At 50.1% G+C, this 21,507-nt stretch overlaps 1 protein-coding gene across 1 annotated transcript in view; it reads right to left on the bottom strand.

Annotated features, from left to right (window-relative positions):
• Positions 1–8,105: 8,105 nt before the first annotated feature.
• NAT8L (N-acetyltransferase 8-like (GCN5-related, putative)) overlaps positions 8,106–21,507 on the bottom strand; it is a 31,401-nt gene continuing 17,999 nt past the window's right edge. Inside the window, exon 3 of the mRNA XM_010577291.1 lies at positions 8,106–8,566. Coding sequence (XP_010575593.1) covers positions 8,199–8,566 — 368 coding nt within the window. The 3' untranslated portion in view covers positions 8,106–8,198. The remainder of the gene's footprint in view (positions 8,567–21,507) is intronic.

A 21,507-nucleotide genomic window follows, 5' to 3' on the forward strand; every position in this document is an offset into this window, starting at 1 on the left:
GTGCCGGCAATGCAATGCCCAGGGGTGGCTCCACATATACTATATGCAGCTCCGAGAACGTTTATGCTTCTGAATGTGTTAGCATTAGCCAGTGAGCTGGAACAGCGTGGAAATATAATCCAAGGACATGCATGACACATAAAGATATCCCTATTTATCAATGAAAACAGGAACGAGTGGTGTTTGCCCGTGCTGGAGCAGGAGCTGGAAAAGATGCAGGCAGCGTCTGCACTGCGGTGTCAGTAACTCGACAGCAATACAGTTTAGGAAAAAACTGACATAAGTTTTAGATTTTATTCATTCGTACATTATTTACAGCAGTTGCTTTCATATTACAATTCTCTTTCATCTTTTCAGTTTTCACTTATAAAAAATTAACCAAATAAACCTTATATAACCAAATTTATCACAGCAGGTCTGGTTAATTTTCACAGTTACAGCGGCCATCAGGAACAGAACTTAAGTACCTACAAGTCATTCGTCCAGAGCACCTCGCCTGACCCTGCCCGAGGACACCCTGCTGTCCCTCGAGAGCTGGCCGGCTCCCGGGGCTCTGCCGACGGAAGATGGAGAGACCACGCCGCGTCGGGATAACGCTTTGTAGGCTGGAGCTCAAATGCCTAAAGCACTCCAAGGGCTAACTTGCACACACGTTACCATGTCCTGTCACGCTAGAGGAACTGCTTTGTATCGATATGCCTTGACGGTATGTGAAGAGCTTTCCAACAGAGCTGACTCCTGCTTCCCTCCATAAGAAAATTATATTCATTAATTCTATTTTCTGCTGTTGTTGAGCCCCAGTAGTGCAGTAGCAGAGTACACTGGGGTATGAGAGTGCGGCAATGAGCATTTACCTTCCTCTGTGTGACTCTGACAGCTCTTCCTCGTGGTTGTCTCCCCCACCAGGAACGGTATTTGCAATAATTCACCCTTAAAACTACGGTGAAAAACCTGCGCTGCGTAAGGACTTACAAAGCCAAAGAACGATTCAGGCGGAGGGATCCCACATGGGCAAATTCTCTGCCAAGGTGAAGTCCAGTCCCAGAGACCGATGGCCTTTCCTAGTACTTAATCCTGCTCCCCAGGTGCAATAGCAGCACTGACGCCAGTGTGTTCCTAACGGTATCATCTTCATTAACTATCTCCCTGTGCTCTCCCCCACGTGCTCATTTGCTTTACAGTGGTAATTATTGCTGTTTTAAAATATGTTCATTTTTCTTTGAGGACTTGTAGCCACTTCCCGTTACAAAGTACAGTACATACTATGCTGAACATAGAAAACACAAGACTAATTTCACATTGGTCTTGTACAACGGTGAAGAGATGCAGAGTAAGAGGCTGTTCGGGGGAATCCGAGTTTCTATTTAGGCATGAGTTTAGCCTGTAAGCCATGAACTTAAAAAGCCACTGCCTTAAACACAAGCAGTTCTGGTAAGCAATTTAGCTCCAGGTTTTTTTTTTTTTTTCAACCGACATTGGACATTTTCCAAATGCATACCACACATCTGCTTAACACTACCAAAAAAATATTTTTTTTCCTTTACCTTTACCGCATTTGTCTCAAGAAGACTTTTCCTTTAATAAAATAACACAAGCACACAAACTGCTTAAAGCTAACGGCCCAGCACAATCATAAGTACAACTCACAAAGCAACAGATGCTTTGTTAAACCTAATTATATTTTAAAAAAAGCAAATATACATACTACAAGTCAAAAGGACTAAGCTTTGGAGGAAAAGAAATTGAAAACAACGTTAGCTATATGTTTATTACGCTTACACAGCAGTAGCTGCTTCTGCATTCAAACGTGTTACTCGTAAATAAATTTACAGTTGCATTATGTATTTGTTATGCTCTTGGTCTTAATAAGTCCATCTTCTACTATTTAGATGTTAAAAACATATGCTCTCCCGCAGCTGACCATCATGTAATACAAAGACAGCACTGAACAGCAATTTTGAACAGTCATTAAACTCCAAATGCTGACTTAGAGTTTGTTGTTTTAAATGATACTGTGTTTTAACTAAACTGTTATTCAAACTATTCTCTTATTTTATTTTCAGTGAAAGGTACTCCAGATGACCATTCAGGTAGCAGTTTTGGTGGAAGTTAAGCATAAGCTCTGTGCATAGTCTCTATTACCGAGGCATGCAAGAGCACACCATTTTTTTGCTCAAGATTCTGTGTGGATCTATTTTGAGGGAGAAAAAGAGAGAAAATTATCCTTTTGCATTTTAAAGCTTATTTAACAGTTTGCATCCCTTCGTTTTCTTTATGCGGTACAGTATATTCCACCGCAAGACTCCAGTTAGTGTGGAATTAAAATGCCTTTATTAAGCTTTAAATAGAGTGCATACCAACAGCATCACACTAGCGCTAATGAAACACAGGCTCCCAGCACATCGAAAATGAGATTGTTAATTCAGAGGTAACCGAAGCTGGTTCCTGCCTTTGTGTGTTTGGCAATTCGGAAATCCCTGCAGTCAGTCTCTATCCATTTGCACCTCAGCCAGCAAATCTGGCAAATTAAAAGGCAGCAGACCTGCATCACGGATGGATATGGTTCAGTGAGCAACGGGCAGCAGCAAGAATTGTGACAAGGTTTTGTAAAACCACAGTTCCCTTGGGAATTCTGACCACAGGACTTTGTTCTCACAGTTGGCTACAGCAAGAAAGGGGCCTGATCCCCCCCAGGCACTGAGCACTTTCTGCTCCCACGGCATGCATGCGGCACGGGTCCCCAACGAGCACATCTGAACCCCAACAGCCACCTGCCGACCCTTAGTGCTGCTTCTCCTGCACAGGGACTATTAAATTCAGACGTCGTGACCTAAAGTATCATCGTCATTTCCCATGGGGACTAACACAGGGGGGAGATGACTGTCCAGGTCCCAGCCCTCGGGACAGACGTCCCCACGGTCATTTCCCCCCTGCATTCGCTGAAGGGCCATGCTGAAACGAGTCAAGATGCAGAGCTGGCCCTTGGGATTTTAAGAATTCAGGTGCATCCATCCTGCATATAGCAAAAGAAAAACGACTTGTGCCCTGCGAGCTGTGCCACTGGCTTTGGGGGTGCAACTGCCTCTGCAGCATCGCCAACGCTGGTCCTGCTTCTGCGCCCCATGCCACCCCCATTGCACGCTGCCAACCAGCTCAACCCCGCAGTGCTAAGAGCATCCTTACAGTTTCCAAATAACACTGTTAAGTTCATCTTGCTTCCAACAAACACCTTTTAAAACAAGCCTGCTTCTCCCTGATGGGGTTGACTACACCACCAGCTACCTCCTTCCACGGTGGCCAGCCTGAAAAGCCCCACAGCCAAGGTACCCCGTGGTCGTGCATCTCTCCTCCCCGAGCAGGCAGTGCCCCACGGCAGCCCCGAATTCCCTAGCTGCTCCCTGAGCCATACGTGCCACAGAGACGGGAGCGGATGGACCGTGCAGGTGAGAGCCCAGCTCCCGGTGCTCAGTCCTGTGCGTGGGTACAGCCTGCATGCAGCATGCTCGGGGAGAGGTAAAGGCTTGCTCAGAAATACCGTCCCACATGCTGCACAGTAACAGCGAGGTAAGGGAAGAGAACAGCTTTTGGCTGATGGCAGTGCCCCAAACTTTACTGCTTCTCCCAGCAGAAATGAATTACAGCTGCCGTTTCTAAGCATCTTGCAGGTGCTGTCTGCTTCACAGAGGGAAAACACAGCATGGATTTACGACAAATACCAGTTCAAGGGTTTCAAGTAAGATTAGAAACCACTTTCTTTGTTCGTTGGATTGCTCAGCATTATTGGCCTGGATCCACTCGGGGCCAAGCTTCCTACAGAGCTTATTGCCAAATATTGCATGTGCTTGAGATGCCAGTTTGCTCAGGGTGTGCAGGGCATTCCCACTCACTCCAGAGGGAATGGCCCAGGCTGTGCCAGAGGGCTGGGGCAGCCCCCAGGCTGTGGACCTCAGCTATGGCAATGCAAAGTCTCCCCCGCGCACCACTTTTTTTTTTTTTTTTTTTTTAAGATTTTTGGACATCAAACCTGGTGCCTTCCCCAGTGAGCAAGGGCTCTGCCCCAGTCCCCTCTGAGCAGAGGCCACTCGAGCAGTGCCCACTACTGCACAGGGATTAGCAGAAAAAGCCACAAGCCTAAGGAGAAAGCTGCCAGGCAAGGAAACTGCATCCTCAGTGCCACCGCACGGCATGCAGTGCAAGGCCAGTGGGCTGTGACAACCCACGTGCACAGCAAAGTAAAAGAAGCAGGCACCTGGCACAGCTGGGGGAAGTTCCTTCGCATCTCCAGCACATCCTCCACCCAAATCTGAAGCGATCTTACTAGCCATGACATATACCAGCTAAAGGTAAAACCCAAGAGATGCTCCACTCTTCCCCACACTCCAGCTAGGAGTGTCCTTGGAAGGAAAAACCACCTCCCAACTCACACTGATGTGAGTCTCTGTTGGAATTAAGACTCGACAACTGGCAATAGGATCTCAAGGAGTTTCTGGCAGTAGGTCCAGATCACAAGCTCTTTCGCTCAGGACCAAACCCACAACCATCTTGTGCTGCTCTGCACCCACCCAGCTGCTGAACTGGGATGGGGAGAGTCAGGAGGTGATGGTCAAGCCCGGAGAAAGGTGGATGGGGAAGGTCCCGATGCAGTGCTGTGCCCTGTGCCGATCACGGCTATCTGGTGCCGGAGAAGCAAGAAGGTCCCCAAGGGGGGCTGCAAAGCCAGTACTGGGGGGCACAAGCGATGAGCTGTGGGGTCTTTTCCATGCAGTGTTGTTTAAACCAGCGCACCCTGAAAGAGGCAGAGCAGACGAATGGATCCGCTAAAGGCGGTTCACCCTCAAAACGTCACCCCGTGAGCTGCACCATGGTCTACCGGCACGCTGGCCCAGGCAGCGGGGGGGCGAGGCATCCGGACCCCGGGGAGGGCAGCGGGTGAGCCTGGCATGGTCCAGAGCCCAGGGGCCATGCAGAGCAGCGACTTTCTGGCTCCAGAGCTGAGCCTGAGCCATCACATTTAGGGAAACTTCCCGTGAATGCAGATGAAACGACAGTATCACTCGATGCTTTTAAGCCCAACCTTGTCTAATCCTATTCAGAGCCGCTCTGGGTGGGAAAGCGGCAACAACGCCGGAGGTCCCGTACCCCCGTCCCACTGCTGCTACCAGGGATGCGGCTCTGGCAGCCACGTGGGCTTCCCAGTAAAAACCAGGGCTGGGATCAGTGCTGTTTCACCCACCAGCCCTCTCCATCTTCCAAGGAAAGCAAAACTCAGCCTACTTGGCAGCCAGCCCTTTCCTTCGGAAACGAGCTGTCCCGGCTGGAGAGCTGGGAGCAACCAGCTGGATTTTTTCCAAAGAGCCCTGTCACAAAGCAACTGGCAGGAGCGTTAAGGGAAGAAATTTTCTCAGCAGCTACCGACCAAGTGGCAACGACTCAACCCTTATCGGTGCATCTCCGGCATCCGGCGTGCCCGGGGAGGAACGCAGACAGCACCCCGAAAGCTGCACCTTTCCAAAGCACCTCTTTCCCAAGCAACTCAACAGGTACTACGATCGGATACTGTAATATCGTCAGTTAAGGTTTACATGTTTTAAAAGAAAATACTGGTAACCTGATGGTACTTCTGCGTCTGTGGGATCTGGTGGGATTTATTCCAGGTTTGGCTTTTCTGACAGGATGTGGAGTTTTATTACAAAGGCACAGGTATCAAATAAAACCAGCAACATTCTTTTAATTAAATATCCCAATAAAAAAATTAACGCTCAATTTAGGCTTTACATATTCCTCCCTTATTAAGAGACTAGTTTTTGTTTTTTTCCCCTCTGGAAAGGTTTTAGTGCAGTGATTATATAGCAACAGAAAAATAAACTAAAAAAGGCACAAACTGTTTTGTGGTTTTTTTTTTTTTTTCTTTCAACTTTTGCTAACACTTTATATTTGTCTATTTTACTTCGGTTAATAAATCACTGAATGCAGCAAGAAAATATTCTGCCAATTTCTGTACACTATACAAAAACCCCTACCAACAGTACATTATTTCAGCTTCAGGAGAAATGTACAGCATAGAAAGACTTTTAAAAATATAGTGCCCCATACAGAAATTTTGTTAATTAAACTCACGGTCTCTTGCTACAGTGCCCTTCACCGTCCTCATTTCCCCCCTTATTGCTGGGACACACACCGGGACCCTGCCCCTCCGGCTCCTTACAGGCTGGACCGAGCCCGAGCCCAGCACCGAGCGCGCTGCCGGGGTTGTGCCAAACGGCCCCTCCATCCCCGGCACTGGTGCCCAGTCCGCGGCCCCAGTGGGGATGGGGCGAGCCCCCCTCCCCGCTGCTCTCATCCAGCATCGCCGGGCACATCTCAGTGCCGGGAAAGCTTTCGGCTGGAGAGGAAAGGGCACTGCTCGGTACGAGCGAGACCCGGGCAGCATCCAGCACGCGTGGGTCCGTGCCGCTGCCCCCCTCCCCGTCCGCCCCACGGCTCCTCTCCTCTCCGCAAGCCCCACGCCGGCTCCCTTCTGGGGCTCTCCCGCTGATGCTTCCATTGTGTTTGCAAGCGCAAGCGTGGTTAACGCACGCTCTACCCTTTCATCGGGTTCTTCACGATAGGTGGTGGTTCCCCCCCCCGCCCCCCACACGCATAATACTTTGTAAAATAGTAACTTTTTTTTTTCACCCAGGAACTAAATTAAAGGGGTTTTCCCTTTAAATGTACTAACAGAGCTGAACCCCTCCACCCACCCCAAATGAAGTGCAGCCAGAAATGGTTTTCTGTATACTTCTGATACCACTTTTTAAAAATTAAAACCTACCGATCTTCTTTCCCCCCCAAGACGTAATTCATGCAAAGTTGCTATTTGTTTAAATAAGTTATAAAAGTTGATATCTCAGGCTAGAAGAAGCTGTAGTCTCGGTTATTCTTTAGTTGGCAGGCACTGTACATACATACCGGGTACAGACACATGCCGAATCTGCTTTGCATTGCTTTTTGCATTGTACAATTCACAAATCTGACATCATTAAAGCAGTTAATTACCTTTGATGGAAGGCTGCAGTGAGGCCATCTACATTTATCAAACAAGCAGCTGGATAAGATAATAAGTACGCTCCCCCCCGCCACCCCGGTGCTCCCCAAAATGCTATTATCTGTCACACGTTGCTTCTCTGAAGTGGTTAGATTTGGTGCGCACATTAATGTGCAAATGTGTTGCCATAGGAACTGCAGCCTCCATTACGCCTCAATGACACCATTCAGCAAAAGCCAAAACTAAAAGTAATAACAACAACAACAAAAAAACCCCCTTAAAAATAAAATAAAAACAAACAAACGAAGAACCCCAAAAGGCAGCAAAGAGAAAGTCCAACGCACATGCGGAGTCTGGCCCAGGACTGCAGGTTACGCATGGCTACAGAACAGCGCAGGAGATATTTAGGTTTGATCTTAACTTCACACTATGGTACAATGGGGCTCAGAGTTCAGCCGGTCCGAGTCTGTGCTGGCTTAGGAAGGAGGGGGGGAATGGAGCGGAGTCGTGGTTACCGGATGCACCCAGGGTCTCTCAGACATTTGGCAGAATGAGGCACATCCAAAAAAAGTGCAACACCAGTGCCGTGGTGGCAGTGCGATGTGTTTGAGTGCGTGCACGCGCTTTCCTCTTCATGCATTGTAGCAAGCGGGTTGGGGTGGGGTGGGGGGGTTTACCCCCCACCTTTTCTTTGAAAACTATTAACCAGTAAATAACGGTAAGACGAATGCATATTCTACTTACTGGTGCATGAAATACTGAAAACTGCATTCAAGTAATATTTCCGCGCTATCATGAATGCATCACTATGTTATCTTACATTTGGAAAAGGAGAAGACTATGTACACCAGAGCAGTGGTACTATTTTGCAGTTAAGTTTCTGTGCTTTACGGAGGTACCTGGGAAGGAGAGGCCGCCGCTCCGCTCCGCTCTGCCCCGCCGGGTCGCAGGACTCCCAGCACCACCACCTACAGCATGCGAGGAAGGAACGCTCCTCGGCCAGACGATCGAGCTGCACGGAGCAAACCAAAAGATGACATGAGGGAACAAAAACTCAACCCAAAATTGGCAAATCAACAGTGACGAGAAATAGGAGGGTAATTTATTATTTTTGAAGGGGGAGGAGGAGGGAAAAAAGATAATTTTTTTTTTTCGTTTGGTTGGTTGGGTTATTTTATTCTTCCCGCAGCTGCAGGCGGTAGCGGTGGTAGCGGAGCTGGAAAAACATTCTCTCCAGTAAGGAGCGTGTCATCCCCGGCAGGGCGTAATGTTCGACAACACCCACGTGCTTGAACCCCAAGGACTCGTAGAGCTTGTGGGCTGCCATCTTCACGGCCGTGGTTCCCAGCACGACGGAGGAGTAGTTGTTGAGCATGGCAAACTCCAGCACTTTGCGCCCCAGGGCCTTGGCGATCCCTTTGCCACGGTAGTTGGAGTCGACGGACATGCGGCGCAGCTCCACCGTGTTGTCTTCCTCGTTGCCCCGTGCTGCCACAATTCCCACCACGTTGCCGTCCAGGACGGCGACCCAGAAGCAGGAGCCTGTGGGAGATAAAGCAGCACATGAACACATGCAGCCACCGGCCGCACCAGATGGGCAATGCAGGCAAAGCACCCGTTGACAGAACACACCGATGGGAGCCGGGCTTGGGGTCAGAAATCACCTCTCTGTCACATGTGGGGACTAATGGCCTCCATAAATAAGGACCAAACTTTCTTTTCCCTTGACACTGTGAAGGGAATGTTGTTCTCCCAAGGAAAATGCACAGGAAAGTCACTACAAACCAAAACAAGATTTCTAGGGACCTAGCATTATGAAGTGCATTTGGCTGCCATCACAGTCGGGTAACGATCCTCAGCTCATGGTGGCACATGATGGGTAACTTCTGACCCGCATGCAGTCACGCTCTCCTGTCCTACCAGTAACTTCACTGCAGTGAGTCCTGGATCCCACCCAGCACAGCACAACCCATCTTTGGCTGCTTGCTGCATCCCACCTCCGGTCCCGGCGGTGGCACAGGCAGCCCCTTGTACGCTTTGCTGCCAAACTCCTCCTTTACTGGGAGTCACACTTTCCGGAGGCTCTCGTCTCCAGGTAAACAGCTCGCCGGCGGTGCAGGCAGCACATCACCGGGCTCGTCACCCAAAAGCTGCCAATGTGCTCTGGGCAGACCTGCAGTCCCCAAAGCGAGCAGGGGCAGCTGCCCGCAGGCGGGGAGCCCACGGGGGAGAAGCACAGGGTGGTGCACAAAGCATCCTCAGCGATTTGAGAGGGCAGGATCCAACACGGATGACAGTGAGGGGATGGAAAGGCTGAGCCCCTTTCCCTGGTGCTATGGCATGAGGCAGGCAGCCAGCTTGGAACAGGATGGGAGTCCCCAAGCTGGGGCATGGGGAGGTGCTGGAGCCTCCCTAGGTCTGGGAAACCTGTGCCCGCTGTGGACCAGACACCAAGCCACGGTCCCAACCTTTTTTTGGGACTCGTAAGGATGTTGCTGTTCAGGTGCAATGCAAGAGCAGCCCTGATGGCTCAGGGGTCCCAGTAGCTCCTCCTGCCACCCGCTTCTCCACCCACGAGGACCTGATATGAAAGGCTAAATAAGCGTCTGCCTGGCTTGTTTCTGACCTCTCCCCATGCACGCCTGGATATGTAAGTGCATTCTCCTCTTGTGGACTCCAGGAGCTCAGTGCAGGACTTGCCTAAGACAGCTTCAAATAGAAAATCCAAACTGGGCAGCAAGATGCTGGTAGTGAGAAACTGGGACCATGAAAGCCAGCAGAGCACCAACAGGGGAAAATGCCATATACACCCCCCAGAAAGAGCATCTCCTAGGCACAGCCACGATCAGGCTCACCCACCCCTTTTTCCCTGCAGGTTGGGGTGCTTGTGGCCAGGTCCCCCTTGCTTTGGAGCTGCCGCTCCTCCTCTGCTGGCGTGTGCCAGGTGAGAGCATCTCGCAAGCTGGAAACATGGTGCTCAAGCAACTCGGGTCAAAACCATGTAGAGTTTCAGCGAGCAAAACCAGCCCATCCTTAATTGCACCCTGGTACCGGTCAGCAGGCACTCTGCTCCAGGAACAAGGATGCGGCTTAACGAACAGGCTGTGCTTTTGGGGGTGCAGGGGGGTCAGCACTGCTGCTCTGCCATGGGGCCGAAGGCTCGGTAGGGCAAATGCTGCATTCAAGAGGTCAAAGCAAAAACCATTCTAATTAAAGTCCAGCAGCCTGAAGGGCACCCAGCTGGGCTCGGCGCAAGTGCCCCAAGGTCCCAAGCACTCCAACCACAGCCTCAGTTATGAAGCTTAAATAAAACTGGACCACTCTGGAGAGAGGCACCGATACCATCCCATCCCACTGCTTGTACTGGGCAACAAACATTAAACCCGATGCAGTTAGAAACTGCTGTAACTCTGGAATATTACAGCATTGCTTGGCCCCACCAGCAACAGGACTTAAAAAAAAAAGAACCAAAACAAACAAAAATACCAACCACAAATGAAATTCAAGTAATTAATTACTCAGGTCTTAACTAAAGATCTTTACAGAAAGTCCTGGTGAAGGAAAAGTGTCTTCAATTGAACTGAAAAGACCCATGTTGTCAGCACAGGGCAACTGTGACCTTATCTTGGATATTGCTTAATTAACACCTAGGAAAGCCACTATTCAATTACGGCAGCTAACGAGGGGCACTGACAGGTCTCTCACCAAGAAGGAAAGCACTGACTTTCAGTGCTCAGGAGGAACATGGCTTCATCCAGAGGAAGCGGACCCCATCACAGGAGAAACCCCTGACACGCTATGACCTGCCGCAGGCGGTGGCCTTCTTCCCCAGTGCTAAGCAGGAGAAAACCCGACTTGGGCAGCAGCTTCATCTTTAGCATCAACCCTGCCAACCGCCTCAACCCAAACACATGGCACATCTCCGTAAGGACTGGCGTTAAACAGCCCAGGTGGGTGCTCAGGGGTGCACAGCACTGCTCCCCCTGCAAAATGGGGGAGTGGGGGGGGAACTGAAAGAGGCAGCTCAGAGTCCTTCATTACCGGAGGAGAGCAAATCACGGGGCGGCGGGAGGTGCATCCCTGGCTGCTGCCTGCGAGACAAATGCACCTTGTGACTCAGCGAAGCCGTCAGAAAAAGATGTCCGAGGTCTTCCGTGCTTCCCCACGGCACGGCCCAGCTGCTGAGGAAAAGCCGGGCAGGGGGGCCCGGGCAGGGAACCGGCCCAGGTCTAACCCAGCACACCGGGCTCGTCCCCACCTTCAGAGCGATGCGCAGCTCCAGCGATGCTCGCTTTTGTTCCCACTGCAAGTCATTACGCTGTCGCTATCTAGGTCAACAGCTAATTTTTAAAACACCGGGACCCATCCTGACCCATTTATCATGAGCAGTTAAGATGTCTCTCCTCTGCTGCCGCATTGACAGTGCAGCTTGCTCCCTTGCATTCACCCGGATCTCAAAACGTAATTTATTCAGACACGACCCCAGACGAAGACCTAGAAGCACTGAATCCCAGCAGCCACCTTCCCTCCGAATACAAATCGCAGGGCTGAAAGCTGGCGGCTCTCCGCTCCGCAGCGCTGTTTTTAAACCGCTCATCACATGGTGGCTCTGCTCAGCGCACCCCCCCAGCCCATCCATCATGCCTCCGGCCACACGGCAAGCACACCACGAAAACAGGGCCGCGGTGATCCTCGCCCCTACACGCACAGCCACCAATTTCAGCTCCTGCGGTGTAGTCCAAAAAGGGGGTTCATGAGTCCCCCCATGTTTGGGGGACCAGAGGTGGGATGCTCCCCTGGGGGTACATGGTACCATCCCCAGCACCCACCCGGTCCTGAGGCAGCCCCAAAAAGTGCCACAAAGCAGCCATCAGCCTGTGCCCACCGAGCCACGGCCGGTGGCACAGCCACCGCATCCCTCTCATCCAGCCCTATGCCCAGGAACTCCTCCTGGAGCTGCTGCTTCGGCGAGTCTGTCTCATTTTCCTCAAACCAGAGATACCAGCCTAGGTTCCTCTCTGCCCACAGTTATGCGATTGCTTCCCGCTTTTATTCCTGATTTTCCCTTCTCAGCAAGCACCTCTCCTCTGTGCCCACCAAGCCCAAGAGGCTGCTAAAGCTCACTCAGCAACACTTCCTACATTTGTGAAACAGCACGTTTCTAGTATTTTTGGGTCTTCTGCCTATTTAAAACCCAACTCTGCCTGCCACGGCAGGAGCCCACAAGGCCCTTCACACCCCCAGCCCCCTCTGACTGCCCTCCAGGATGGATGCCGTACCCTCACACCCATCCATCCCGGTGGGTCTGCCACGGTTGCAAGCAGCATGATGGCAAATCTGCACTCCTTGTTAGTTTTTACTTACAACTTTAAAGCTTAATTATAATGATTTTGAGTTCAACGTGAAAAGAAATAGTATCTGGCACATCTCCCAGTGTGTGTTGTGCACGCAACGCTTATAATTAGCAGCAGACAGGACACATCTGCTCAAACAATGCAAGTTGTATTCGGCTCTTGTTTACACCAGTGCCATCACTCCCCAAGACTGTTACCCGGCTGCCCACCTTGCGTCTGCTCTGAGGATCACTAGTGGCCAGATCCTTCAGCCTGCTAAAGACACCTCAAATTTCCAAAGGTGGCTACAAGCCCAGGAGCAGCTTTCAACCGTGGCATTGTCAAATCCCTCCTCCAGGGACCTGCATCCCATTCAGATGGGAATTTGCTACCAAAAGCTGTTTTGGGGTCCCACCATGTACTGCTGACCTTGGGCTGAGACCTCCTCTCCTCTGGGCAAACCCTCCAGTTTCAGAGCAGGAAACCTGAAGATCTTCAGTTTGCTTTTTACCTAAACTTAACATGTTTTCAGCAATCCTACCCAGCTGCGGTTCCTCACCATATCCACTCTTTCAGCAGCACTTACTCTGGAGCAAGGTGAAAGCACCCTGGGAAAACCACCCCACATTGCCACCCCCCCAGCGCTGGGGGGGTCTCTTCCCCATCTTTTCCGGACCGAGGGGATTGACTCGGAGCCTATCTTGTTTTCACACTTTTTCATACCTAGGATGAAATAAAATTAACTTCACCTCACCTGTCAGTAATGAGCAACAGCCTTGTTTGCAGTGCTATTAATAGCAGGAGCTGATGTTTTACTCTCTCACGCAGCTATCTGAAAATAATCACTGCTGCAAAGATAAACACAAACCCTGATGGCTACAACTCTCCCTGCCCTTCAGATACTCATCTTGTGGCAGCATCTGCGTCTCTGCCTTTGCTGTCACCTGCCTCCATCATCTGGGGTCCCACTGTCAACTCATCACTACAGTCATCCAAGGCCCTTCCAGCTCACTCCAAGGTCTGTTCTTCCTTGATGTCTTGCATTTAACTACAACTGCCCCGTGAACACCACTCCGGAGTACTAGAGGTACCTACTGGATGCATTAGCTGTTTCCACCCAAACACCAAGCCTCTTTGCAGGACTGTCCCTTGCCTCCTGATCCTACCTGGCCCCTCCAGGCTGCCAACAGGCGAAGGTGATGAGAAGCAGCCATGGAAAGCCCACCACCACCTTGCTTAGCTCTCTCCACTCCCCCAGCCCGCTGCCTCACCACACAGAGTCTCCACTTCAGGATCTCACAGGCAAAAGCTGTAATAAGGGAAGAAATTTTTTATGATAAGAGTGGTGAGACACTGGCACAGGTTGCCCAGAGAAGTTATGGATGCCCCCTCCCTGGAAGTGTTCAAGGCCAGGTTGGATGGGGCTTTGAGCAACCTGGTCTAGTGGAAGGTGTCCCTGCCCATGGCAGAGGGTTGGACTAGATGATCTTTAAAGGTCTCTTCCAACCCAAACCATTCTATGAAAAAAAAAAACCCAAACCCAAAACTTGGCATGCATGCATCTATGAAAAAGGCACAAAATGGCTGTGATGACCATAACAAGGAAGATGATTTTGGGTTGTTCATGCTTCACAGCAAGGTCAGCCGTGGTTCCTCACCTGATGGCACTTAGGGCCTGAAAGCACACACAATGGCAGTGCCTTTCCGCTCTAAATTTAAGGATGATTCCTAGCTACTGAGGACCAAAAGAGAGCGTTCTTCTAATCCGCCCACCCCTCTCCTGCAGCGCAGGCTGCCCTCAGGCTCCACACACCGCTGCTGGCCTCAGGCCCCGAGGACTTCCCCAGAGCGGTGGCACCGCGCTGGCTGCCTACCCTCCACCTAAAGCACCCACCGCTCCTGCCCAAGGAGGGCATGCCCTGCGATCCCCCAGCTGTGCTTGCAAGCCTCCTCCCCGCTCTCCTCCACCATCAGGAGCTGCACAGCTCTCCCCCACACAGCCAACGAGGATGGTGGGTGAAAATAAATTCGTTTATTTTTGCCGCAAATTCTTCTACACCCTTTGGTGAATAAAAGGCCGGTGGGTGGATGGGTGGAAAGACTGGAGCCAAAAGCAATAGCAGAGAGTACTGCTAGAAGAGAGGGGGAAAATGAGACATCAGCCTTCCCCACCACCATGAGTCCTACGCGATTGACTATAGCAGGTTCTCACAGCTAAGTCCCTCAGCGCTCAAGGACCACTACCCCGAAAACCAGAATCTAACAGCAGTGTGCTGCTCTCAAAAAGCAAAGCTCTGTCTGCCAGGTACTTTTAAAATCCATTGTTTTCTAGTAAAATCTAGTATTTCCACAGGAGCAAGCAAAGCTCTGTCGCCCCAAAACATCCTGAACACGCACTTGTGTCCTCCCCGGTGCCAGCACCCAGCCACGGAGGGGTGAGGGGCCGAGCCAGGTAGAACCTGTTCCTGCTTTGCGCAGGGCTGGAGAGAGGACAGAGCAGCTCCTGTGGCCACCGCCAGCTGCTGGTGCTCATTTTGCGACGGTGGGGTTCACACCTGCAGGAAGGAGTTTTCCTTGGAAGGTCAGCTTAGGGCAAGTATGGAAACCTTGCCCAGAGGCAGGCCAGTCTTTTCCCTCTTTCTTCAAGGGTGGCACTGCTATCCCCGCAGCCAAGCTCTTATTAACTCTTTGAGGGTTATTCGGGGAACATAATTTCCAGACAGACACGGAACTTCTCAAGGCAATGTCCCTTCAAGCACAGACTGTGATTTTCAGTTCATGTCACAGTGATGCAAATGTGAGCAATTCTCCTCCTGGCTCAGAGCTGTCCTGGGTGACATCCTCAGAGCATCATCCAGATGAGGGGACCAGCAGAGCCACTCAGCAGCTCCCACCACCACTGCTGGGAACCCGCCAGGCGAACGCCAGCTCCTCTGCATGCTTACAGCAGAGCCAGGGAAGCATCCGAGGACTGGCCACCGTGAGAAAAGGAAGCTGATATTAAGAGAAACTCTGGCCAGACCGCCCAAAATGAAAAATTAGGAACCTCCACCCCTGGCAGAGGTGTGATGTGCAGGTGTGAGCTCTGGGAGGGGACGGGCGCTGCCCACAGGCTCGGTGCGTGTCTTCAGGGCTTTGCTGGGAGAAGCAGCATCCTGCACAGGGCAAACATCCCTCTCTATCCTAGGTTTTTCCCCAGGCTGCTACAAAGGGGCAAAAGGGGGGGAAAAAAGCCACCACCACAAACCAACCCAAAAAACCAAAAATCATCCCTGCGCTTCCCACAGGACAGAACTTGCAATTGCCTGTGTCCCTTGCCTTTAATATACCTACATAAAAGCTTGCCAAAAGTGACAGGCTTACTAATCCTAGAGATCCGAATGCCCCCAAACTCCTCCCTGCTGATGTACTGCGGCACAGCCCGGTGCAACACCAATGCACAGAAATACCGGGACAGAGGAAACGCAACACAGAGTTACATCATGAAGCTTTAAATATTTGCCCTTGTAGTCACTTGTTCATCCTCCTGTGCCATCTTCTGGTGTGATTTTGGCCAGAGCGGCAGCCCTTTCTGCCAAGCAGGGGTGGTCTGAGCAAGGCATTACAGAGGGAACCAGGGGGTGTCTTGCACTGGACACAGTGCTGTGCAGTTATTACTTATTTATAGATAACCCGTTAAAAAGCCCCGAAGTTCAGTGTCTCGCCTCTCCTCCTGTCAGCACTATTTATACACATCGCTTTAAGCGAGACAGGCCATGCGCAGCAGCAAGCGGACAGAGTCCCCAGCCCAAAGCTGGCTGTGCCACGGCCGTGTATTGCTGATGCCATTTAAATCCCTGCCCTTTTACCCTGTCTGGGTTTTGAAGAGGGACCAAAGGAGCTCAGCACTTGAGGCAACTCTCCCTCCTCCTTCCCCTCCGTCCTCGGTGAAATGCAGGGCAGACCAGCCAAGTTACATCAACGTCAAGGGAGAAACGATGCTCTTCTGGGGAGAGTGCGGCTGCCGTGATGTGAATGCTGCTGGCGGGAGGAGTTTGGGGCACAGACATGACACATCGGCTGCCGCCCGGCCACAGACACAGGCGGCTTGGGCACAGGGACTAACGAAGGACAGGCAACAGCTGTACCTGCTTCTGACTGCAACTGCTCAGCTAGCCAGGATGGGGAGGGATTTATTTCTGTGTTTATGAGGCACATCATTATCCTATTATCTCTTCTTACCTCCATCTTTCCCGTGTCTTGAGTTTCTCTCCCTTCCACCTTTCTAGTTCCCCTTGGCTTCAAGCAGGGCTGCGTAACAGCTCCCACGACTTCTGCTAATAACTCTACACTTGACTTCAGTTAAAAGGCATTCCTGGAGGGCTCCTACAAAATAATGGCATTTCAGAGTAGTTTATGGCCACGGAAACTGGGTGTGATGTGAGAGACCCCAACTCTGACACTCCTGACACCCACGAGCATTCCTCTACACCAGACAAGGCCCAGGCGTGAGGGAACAGAAAAATGTCAGGGACTCACAAGAATTATTCATGCATGAAATTAGAAATGCTGTGGGACCCCTTCCTTCCCATAAATAACTCCACATAACCTACCACCGCAGGATTCATTGCCCCGTTGTAAATAATTGCCTGCTGGAAGAGCACAGGGCAGCACATCTATACGCCGGGGGTGGGTGACACCCCTTGATTCATGGGGCATCTGGGCAGCAGGCAATGACATCACCTGCACGGCATGAAAAGAGGTGGATGATTCGGTCCCAAACAACAGCTCAGCTACTTCTCCATCTACCTTCTTTTCCACCTTTGCTACGTTTCACCTTTGTTGTTGTTACCGAGGGCTGAAGCTACTTCCAACCATCTCTAAGGTCAGGCAAAGCCTCCAGAGCAGCAATCGGCAGGGGATCGGTGGGATGACAGTGACATCCAGCATTCAGTCTGCAACATGGCCACAGCTCGGTTCCATACACATTCACTACCAGAAACACCGTAATCACAACCCACAACAGCAATGGGTCTCAAACCGCCCCAGGAGACAGGAATTCAGAGGTGGCCTCTGCAGCTGATAAGCCAGAGCATAAAATGAAACATGGGGGGCAATGGGGTTTTGGACCGCAGGCAACAGCTGGCCTGAACATCTGTGCAAACCTGAAAGCATATTTGGATTCAGACTGGTATATGCCGTAACGTGCCACCGCTGATAAACCTGGAGCAGCAGCACATGCTGCACAGGTGACGGTCCCACCAGGAGGTTTTGCTGCAGTCCAGCTTTACCTTCACCTGGGGATGGAAAGGGTGATGGGGTTGCAATTTAGAGTAACAGTACGAGAACTGACTTTTATCAATGCCTGCTCCATGCTTCCTGATGGGAGCTGGTCCATCCTCAAAAGCACCCAGCTACTTTATCATAGGTATTCCATTTGGGCCTGTCAAAGCCCCTGGAAAACCCCAAGATGTTGACAGCTAGCTGTAGTTTACTTCCACTCTAATATTTTGGCTGGAGAAAAGAAAAACATATTCTGCAGCAAACAGACTTCAGGAAGTGGCCAGGTTTGGTCCTAACAGCATCTCCTGCTGCCACTGCTGGGGATGTAACCCAGCAGGCATTTCTAATCTTGTTAAAACCTTTGCTTTAAACCTCACCCTGTTCCTCTGAAACACCTAAATGACAGCTCCTACTCATGCACCTTACTCCTTTAAAGCTTCAGGAGGACCCAACCTGGACATCTGGATCAACGCAAGCTGTTAGTGGCCATACCCCATGTCAGTGCTTCACGGGCTGCTTTTTCAAACAGGCTTCAGTCCTGTGGGGCCCAGAGTGTCACCACGTGTGACAGCACTGGGGGAGCTCAGCAAAGCCCCGGGAAGTGCTCGGCACATGTCAGGAATAGGCTTTTGATGAGACAGCTAGAAAGCCAGGCAATGCTGCAGACAGGGTAAAGACAGCCCTTCCAGCACATTTCAGAGGGTGCTATATTAAGAAGTGCAACAGCAGGACTTTAAAATCTTGTATCCGGCTCTTTTTGCTGGCCATGATGCACCTTGAAAAGCAAAGACTGTAATAAAGCCGACGTATAACAACTGTTCAAGAAAAAGCTGCAGAGGCAGTTATGGGGGATTAGAAGTACCCTGGTTATCAGGGCATATTTAGCCTGCTCCATCGCTCTGCTCTCTGCTATTGAAAAGAAGGACACGCTACAGAAAAAGGGGAGACAAAACCACCGATGTAGTGATTGGGGTCTACCTGCTGGGTCATCAAGAGAAAGCAGTTTGAGAAACCAGGCATTGTCTGTGGTTTTTGCATGTGAGCAATTGTTATTGATAAGCAAAGAATTAAATAGCTTAAAGGAGCGGATAAAGACTAGAATGTGTGATTTTGGCCTGGCATTGTCCTCAGGGCTAACTGGATGATGAGTCCCAGCTCAATGGAGCTGGCTCAGCAGAACAGACTGGTCTGCACAAATGGACAAAACCAGAAAAAAGTATTTAAAATACTTTCAGAGTAGATATTCCCTATGCATCCAAAATCCGCACTAAGCCTATCAACTGCAGAGTCAGACCTTAAGTAAACCAACGCTTTAGGATTTAGACTGGTTTTTAGTTAGAATTTTAAAGGAAAAAAGAAATCAAGCCAGCTTCGCTAGCCTGCATCCTCCCAGCAACTGCTCCAAAAGACTGACATGACAATTAGCCCCCCATGAGTTAAATTAGTTTACAAGATTAAATGTGTTGCTGTTGTGTTTTAAGCCAGCTCCTTCACAGGACATTGTTAAGGCTCAGTCTCCATCTTCTACATCAATCTTTCACTATATGGCTTTACTGCTTTCAGAAAGGTACTGAATTTACATTACAGCACTTTCCACTTCCAAATACTGGAAAAAAAATGGAAAATCTACAATTATTGGATGTTTTAGAATTCATTATTTGCTGAATGACTTTTACTTCATATGCATTAACTGTAAAAAGGCACTGAGCAATAATCATCAAATGACGTCCTTTTAGCCTAGCAGTTGGCCTAGCCATAAATCATACAAGGAAAACGAATAGAATCCATCTTATTTTCACCATCCATCATTACTCCTCCAGTCTAAATTTAGCCAAAACTCCCTTTAGTTCAACAGAAGCGCCTGTATCTACACAGGTATTGCGCCAAGTGCTTCACAGCAAAGAGAAACTAATGTTACATTTATTTAAGGTTAAATAACAAATGCAATTCTGAGCTCTACAAGGACTTCCAAGGAGTTTTATGCTGCTCTAACCAAGGTCAACAACTTTTAAGGTGAGTCACCCTCCAGGACAGCCCCTCTTCTGCAAATGACCACAGCAAAAGCCTACACAGCTCAGTGCAAACAACTACTTTTAGCCAGGAATAAGGTAGGCAAGATGAATGATGACACCAAGCTGTGTGGTGCAGTCGACACACTGGAGGGAAGGGATGCCATCCAGAGGGACCTTCACAGGCTTGAGAGGTGGGCCCATACAAAAACTCATGAAGTTCAACAAGGCCAAGTGCAAGGTCCTGCACACGGGTTGGGGCAATCCCAAGCACAAAGACAGGCTGGGCGATGAGTGGATTGAGAGCAGCCCTGTGGAGAAGGACTTGGGGGTGTTGGGTGACAAGAAGCTCACCATGACCTGGCAATGTGTGCTTGCAGCCCAGAAAGCCAACCGTATCCTGGGCTGCATCAAAAGAAGCGTGACCAGCAGGTCGAGGGAGGTGATTCTGCCCCTCTACTCTCGTGAGACCCCACCTGAGTACTGTGTCCAGCTCTGGGGCCCCCAACATGAGAAGGACATGGAACTGTTGGAGCGAGTCCAGAGGAGGGCCACAAAGATGATCAGAGGGCTGGAGCACCTCTCCTGTGAAGACAGGCTGAGAGAGTTGGGGTTGTTCAGCCTGCACAAGAGAAGGCTCCAGGGAGACCTTATAGCAGCCTTCCAGTACCTAAAGGGGGCCTACAGGAAAGCTGGAGGGGGATGGTTTATCAGGGACTGTAGTGATAGGACAAGGGGTAATGGCTTTAAACTGAAAGAGGGTAGATTTAGATTAGATATAAGGAAGGTAATCTTTACTGGGAGGGTGGTGAGACACTGGAACAGGCTGCCCAGAGAAGTTGTGGATGCCGCCTCCCTGGAAGTGTTCAAGGCCAGGTTGGATGGGGCTTTGAGCAACCTGGTCTAGTGGAAGGTGACCCTGCCCATGGCAGGGGGTTGGACTAGATGATCTTTAAAGGTCTCTTCCAACCCAAACCATTCTAGGATTTTATGAATTGCTCCCAAGATGTAGGTTCAAACTTAAGGTATGGTATAATGATGTGTTAGGACAGAATAACCCATCTATGCATGCAAGCTCTTTAAATCAGAATCTAAAACAAGGCTGAGAGGTGCCTCCCCTACCTTACAGCGAGATCACCTACCTATAGTGAAAAGGGAGGGACGAAAAACATTTGTGTATTTAAAACAGGACAGACAAAAAGACCCAAACCAAAACACACCCCAAACCAGAACTACATTGCTTACATTACTTGTGGACGCATCAAGGATGGCAGAGCTGGGAATAGGTCACCCTAGCAGGTAACCGACTGCATTTTACAGCATATAATCCCAACGCATGGGATGGTGTTCCCCAAGTGCTGGTGCAAATGCTGACTGGTTCTGCAAACACACCCAAATCTATGTCTGTTAAGTCAGAGAAGTGACAGAAAGGGGCAACAGCACAACATTCAGTTGTAAGTCATGTAAAGGATGCATACATTCAGCCAAAACACACTGTATGGCATGTTTCAGTAGTTCTGAACATGGGCTGTTTTTCCCCTCTTAGCACATTCCTGCTGCCCTCAAAAGCCTCTGAATGAGGACTTCACTACCACAGCAGCTGATGAGCAATAATGACGAGTAGCAGTTAGCAATATTTATGGTGCAGAAACGCTGACCAGAAAAGTCTGAGACCCCAGGGCAGCTCCTCTGCTTTCCTTCCTGGGGCATACCAGGAACTGGCAGACAGGGATGGCATTTCACCAAATGGTGCATGGCAAAGAGAAGCTACCATGATATTCTACTAATATTAATGATAAATCAGACTCGCTGCACTCAAAGCCTTTCTTTCTGCAGATGACTTGAGTTTCACAAGAATCCTACCTTGTTGCTAACACAA

Source organism: Haliaeetus leucocephalus, unplaced genomic scaffold (assembly GCF_000737465.1).
Source record: "Haliaeetus leucocephalus isolate CR32 unplaced genomic scaffold, Haliaeetus_leucocephalus-4.0 Scaffold51, whole genome shotgun sequence".
Lineage (NCBI taxonomy): Eukaryota > Metazoa > Chordata > Aves > Accipitriformes > Accipitridae > Haliaeetus > Haliaeetus leucocephalus.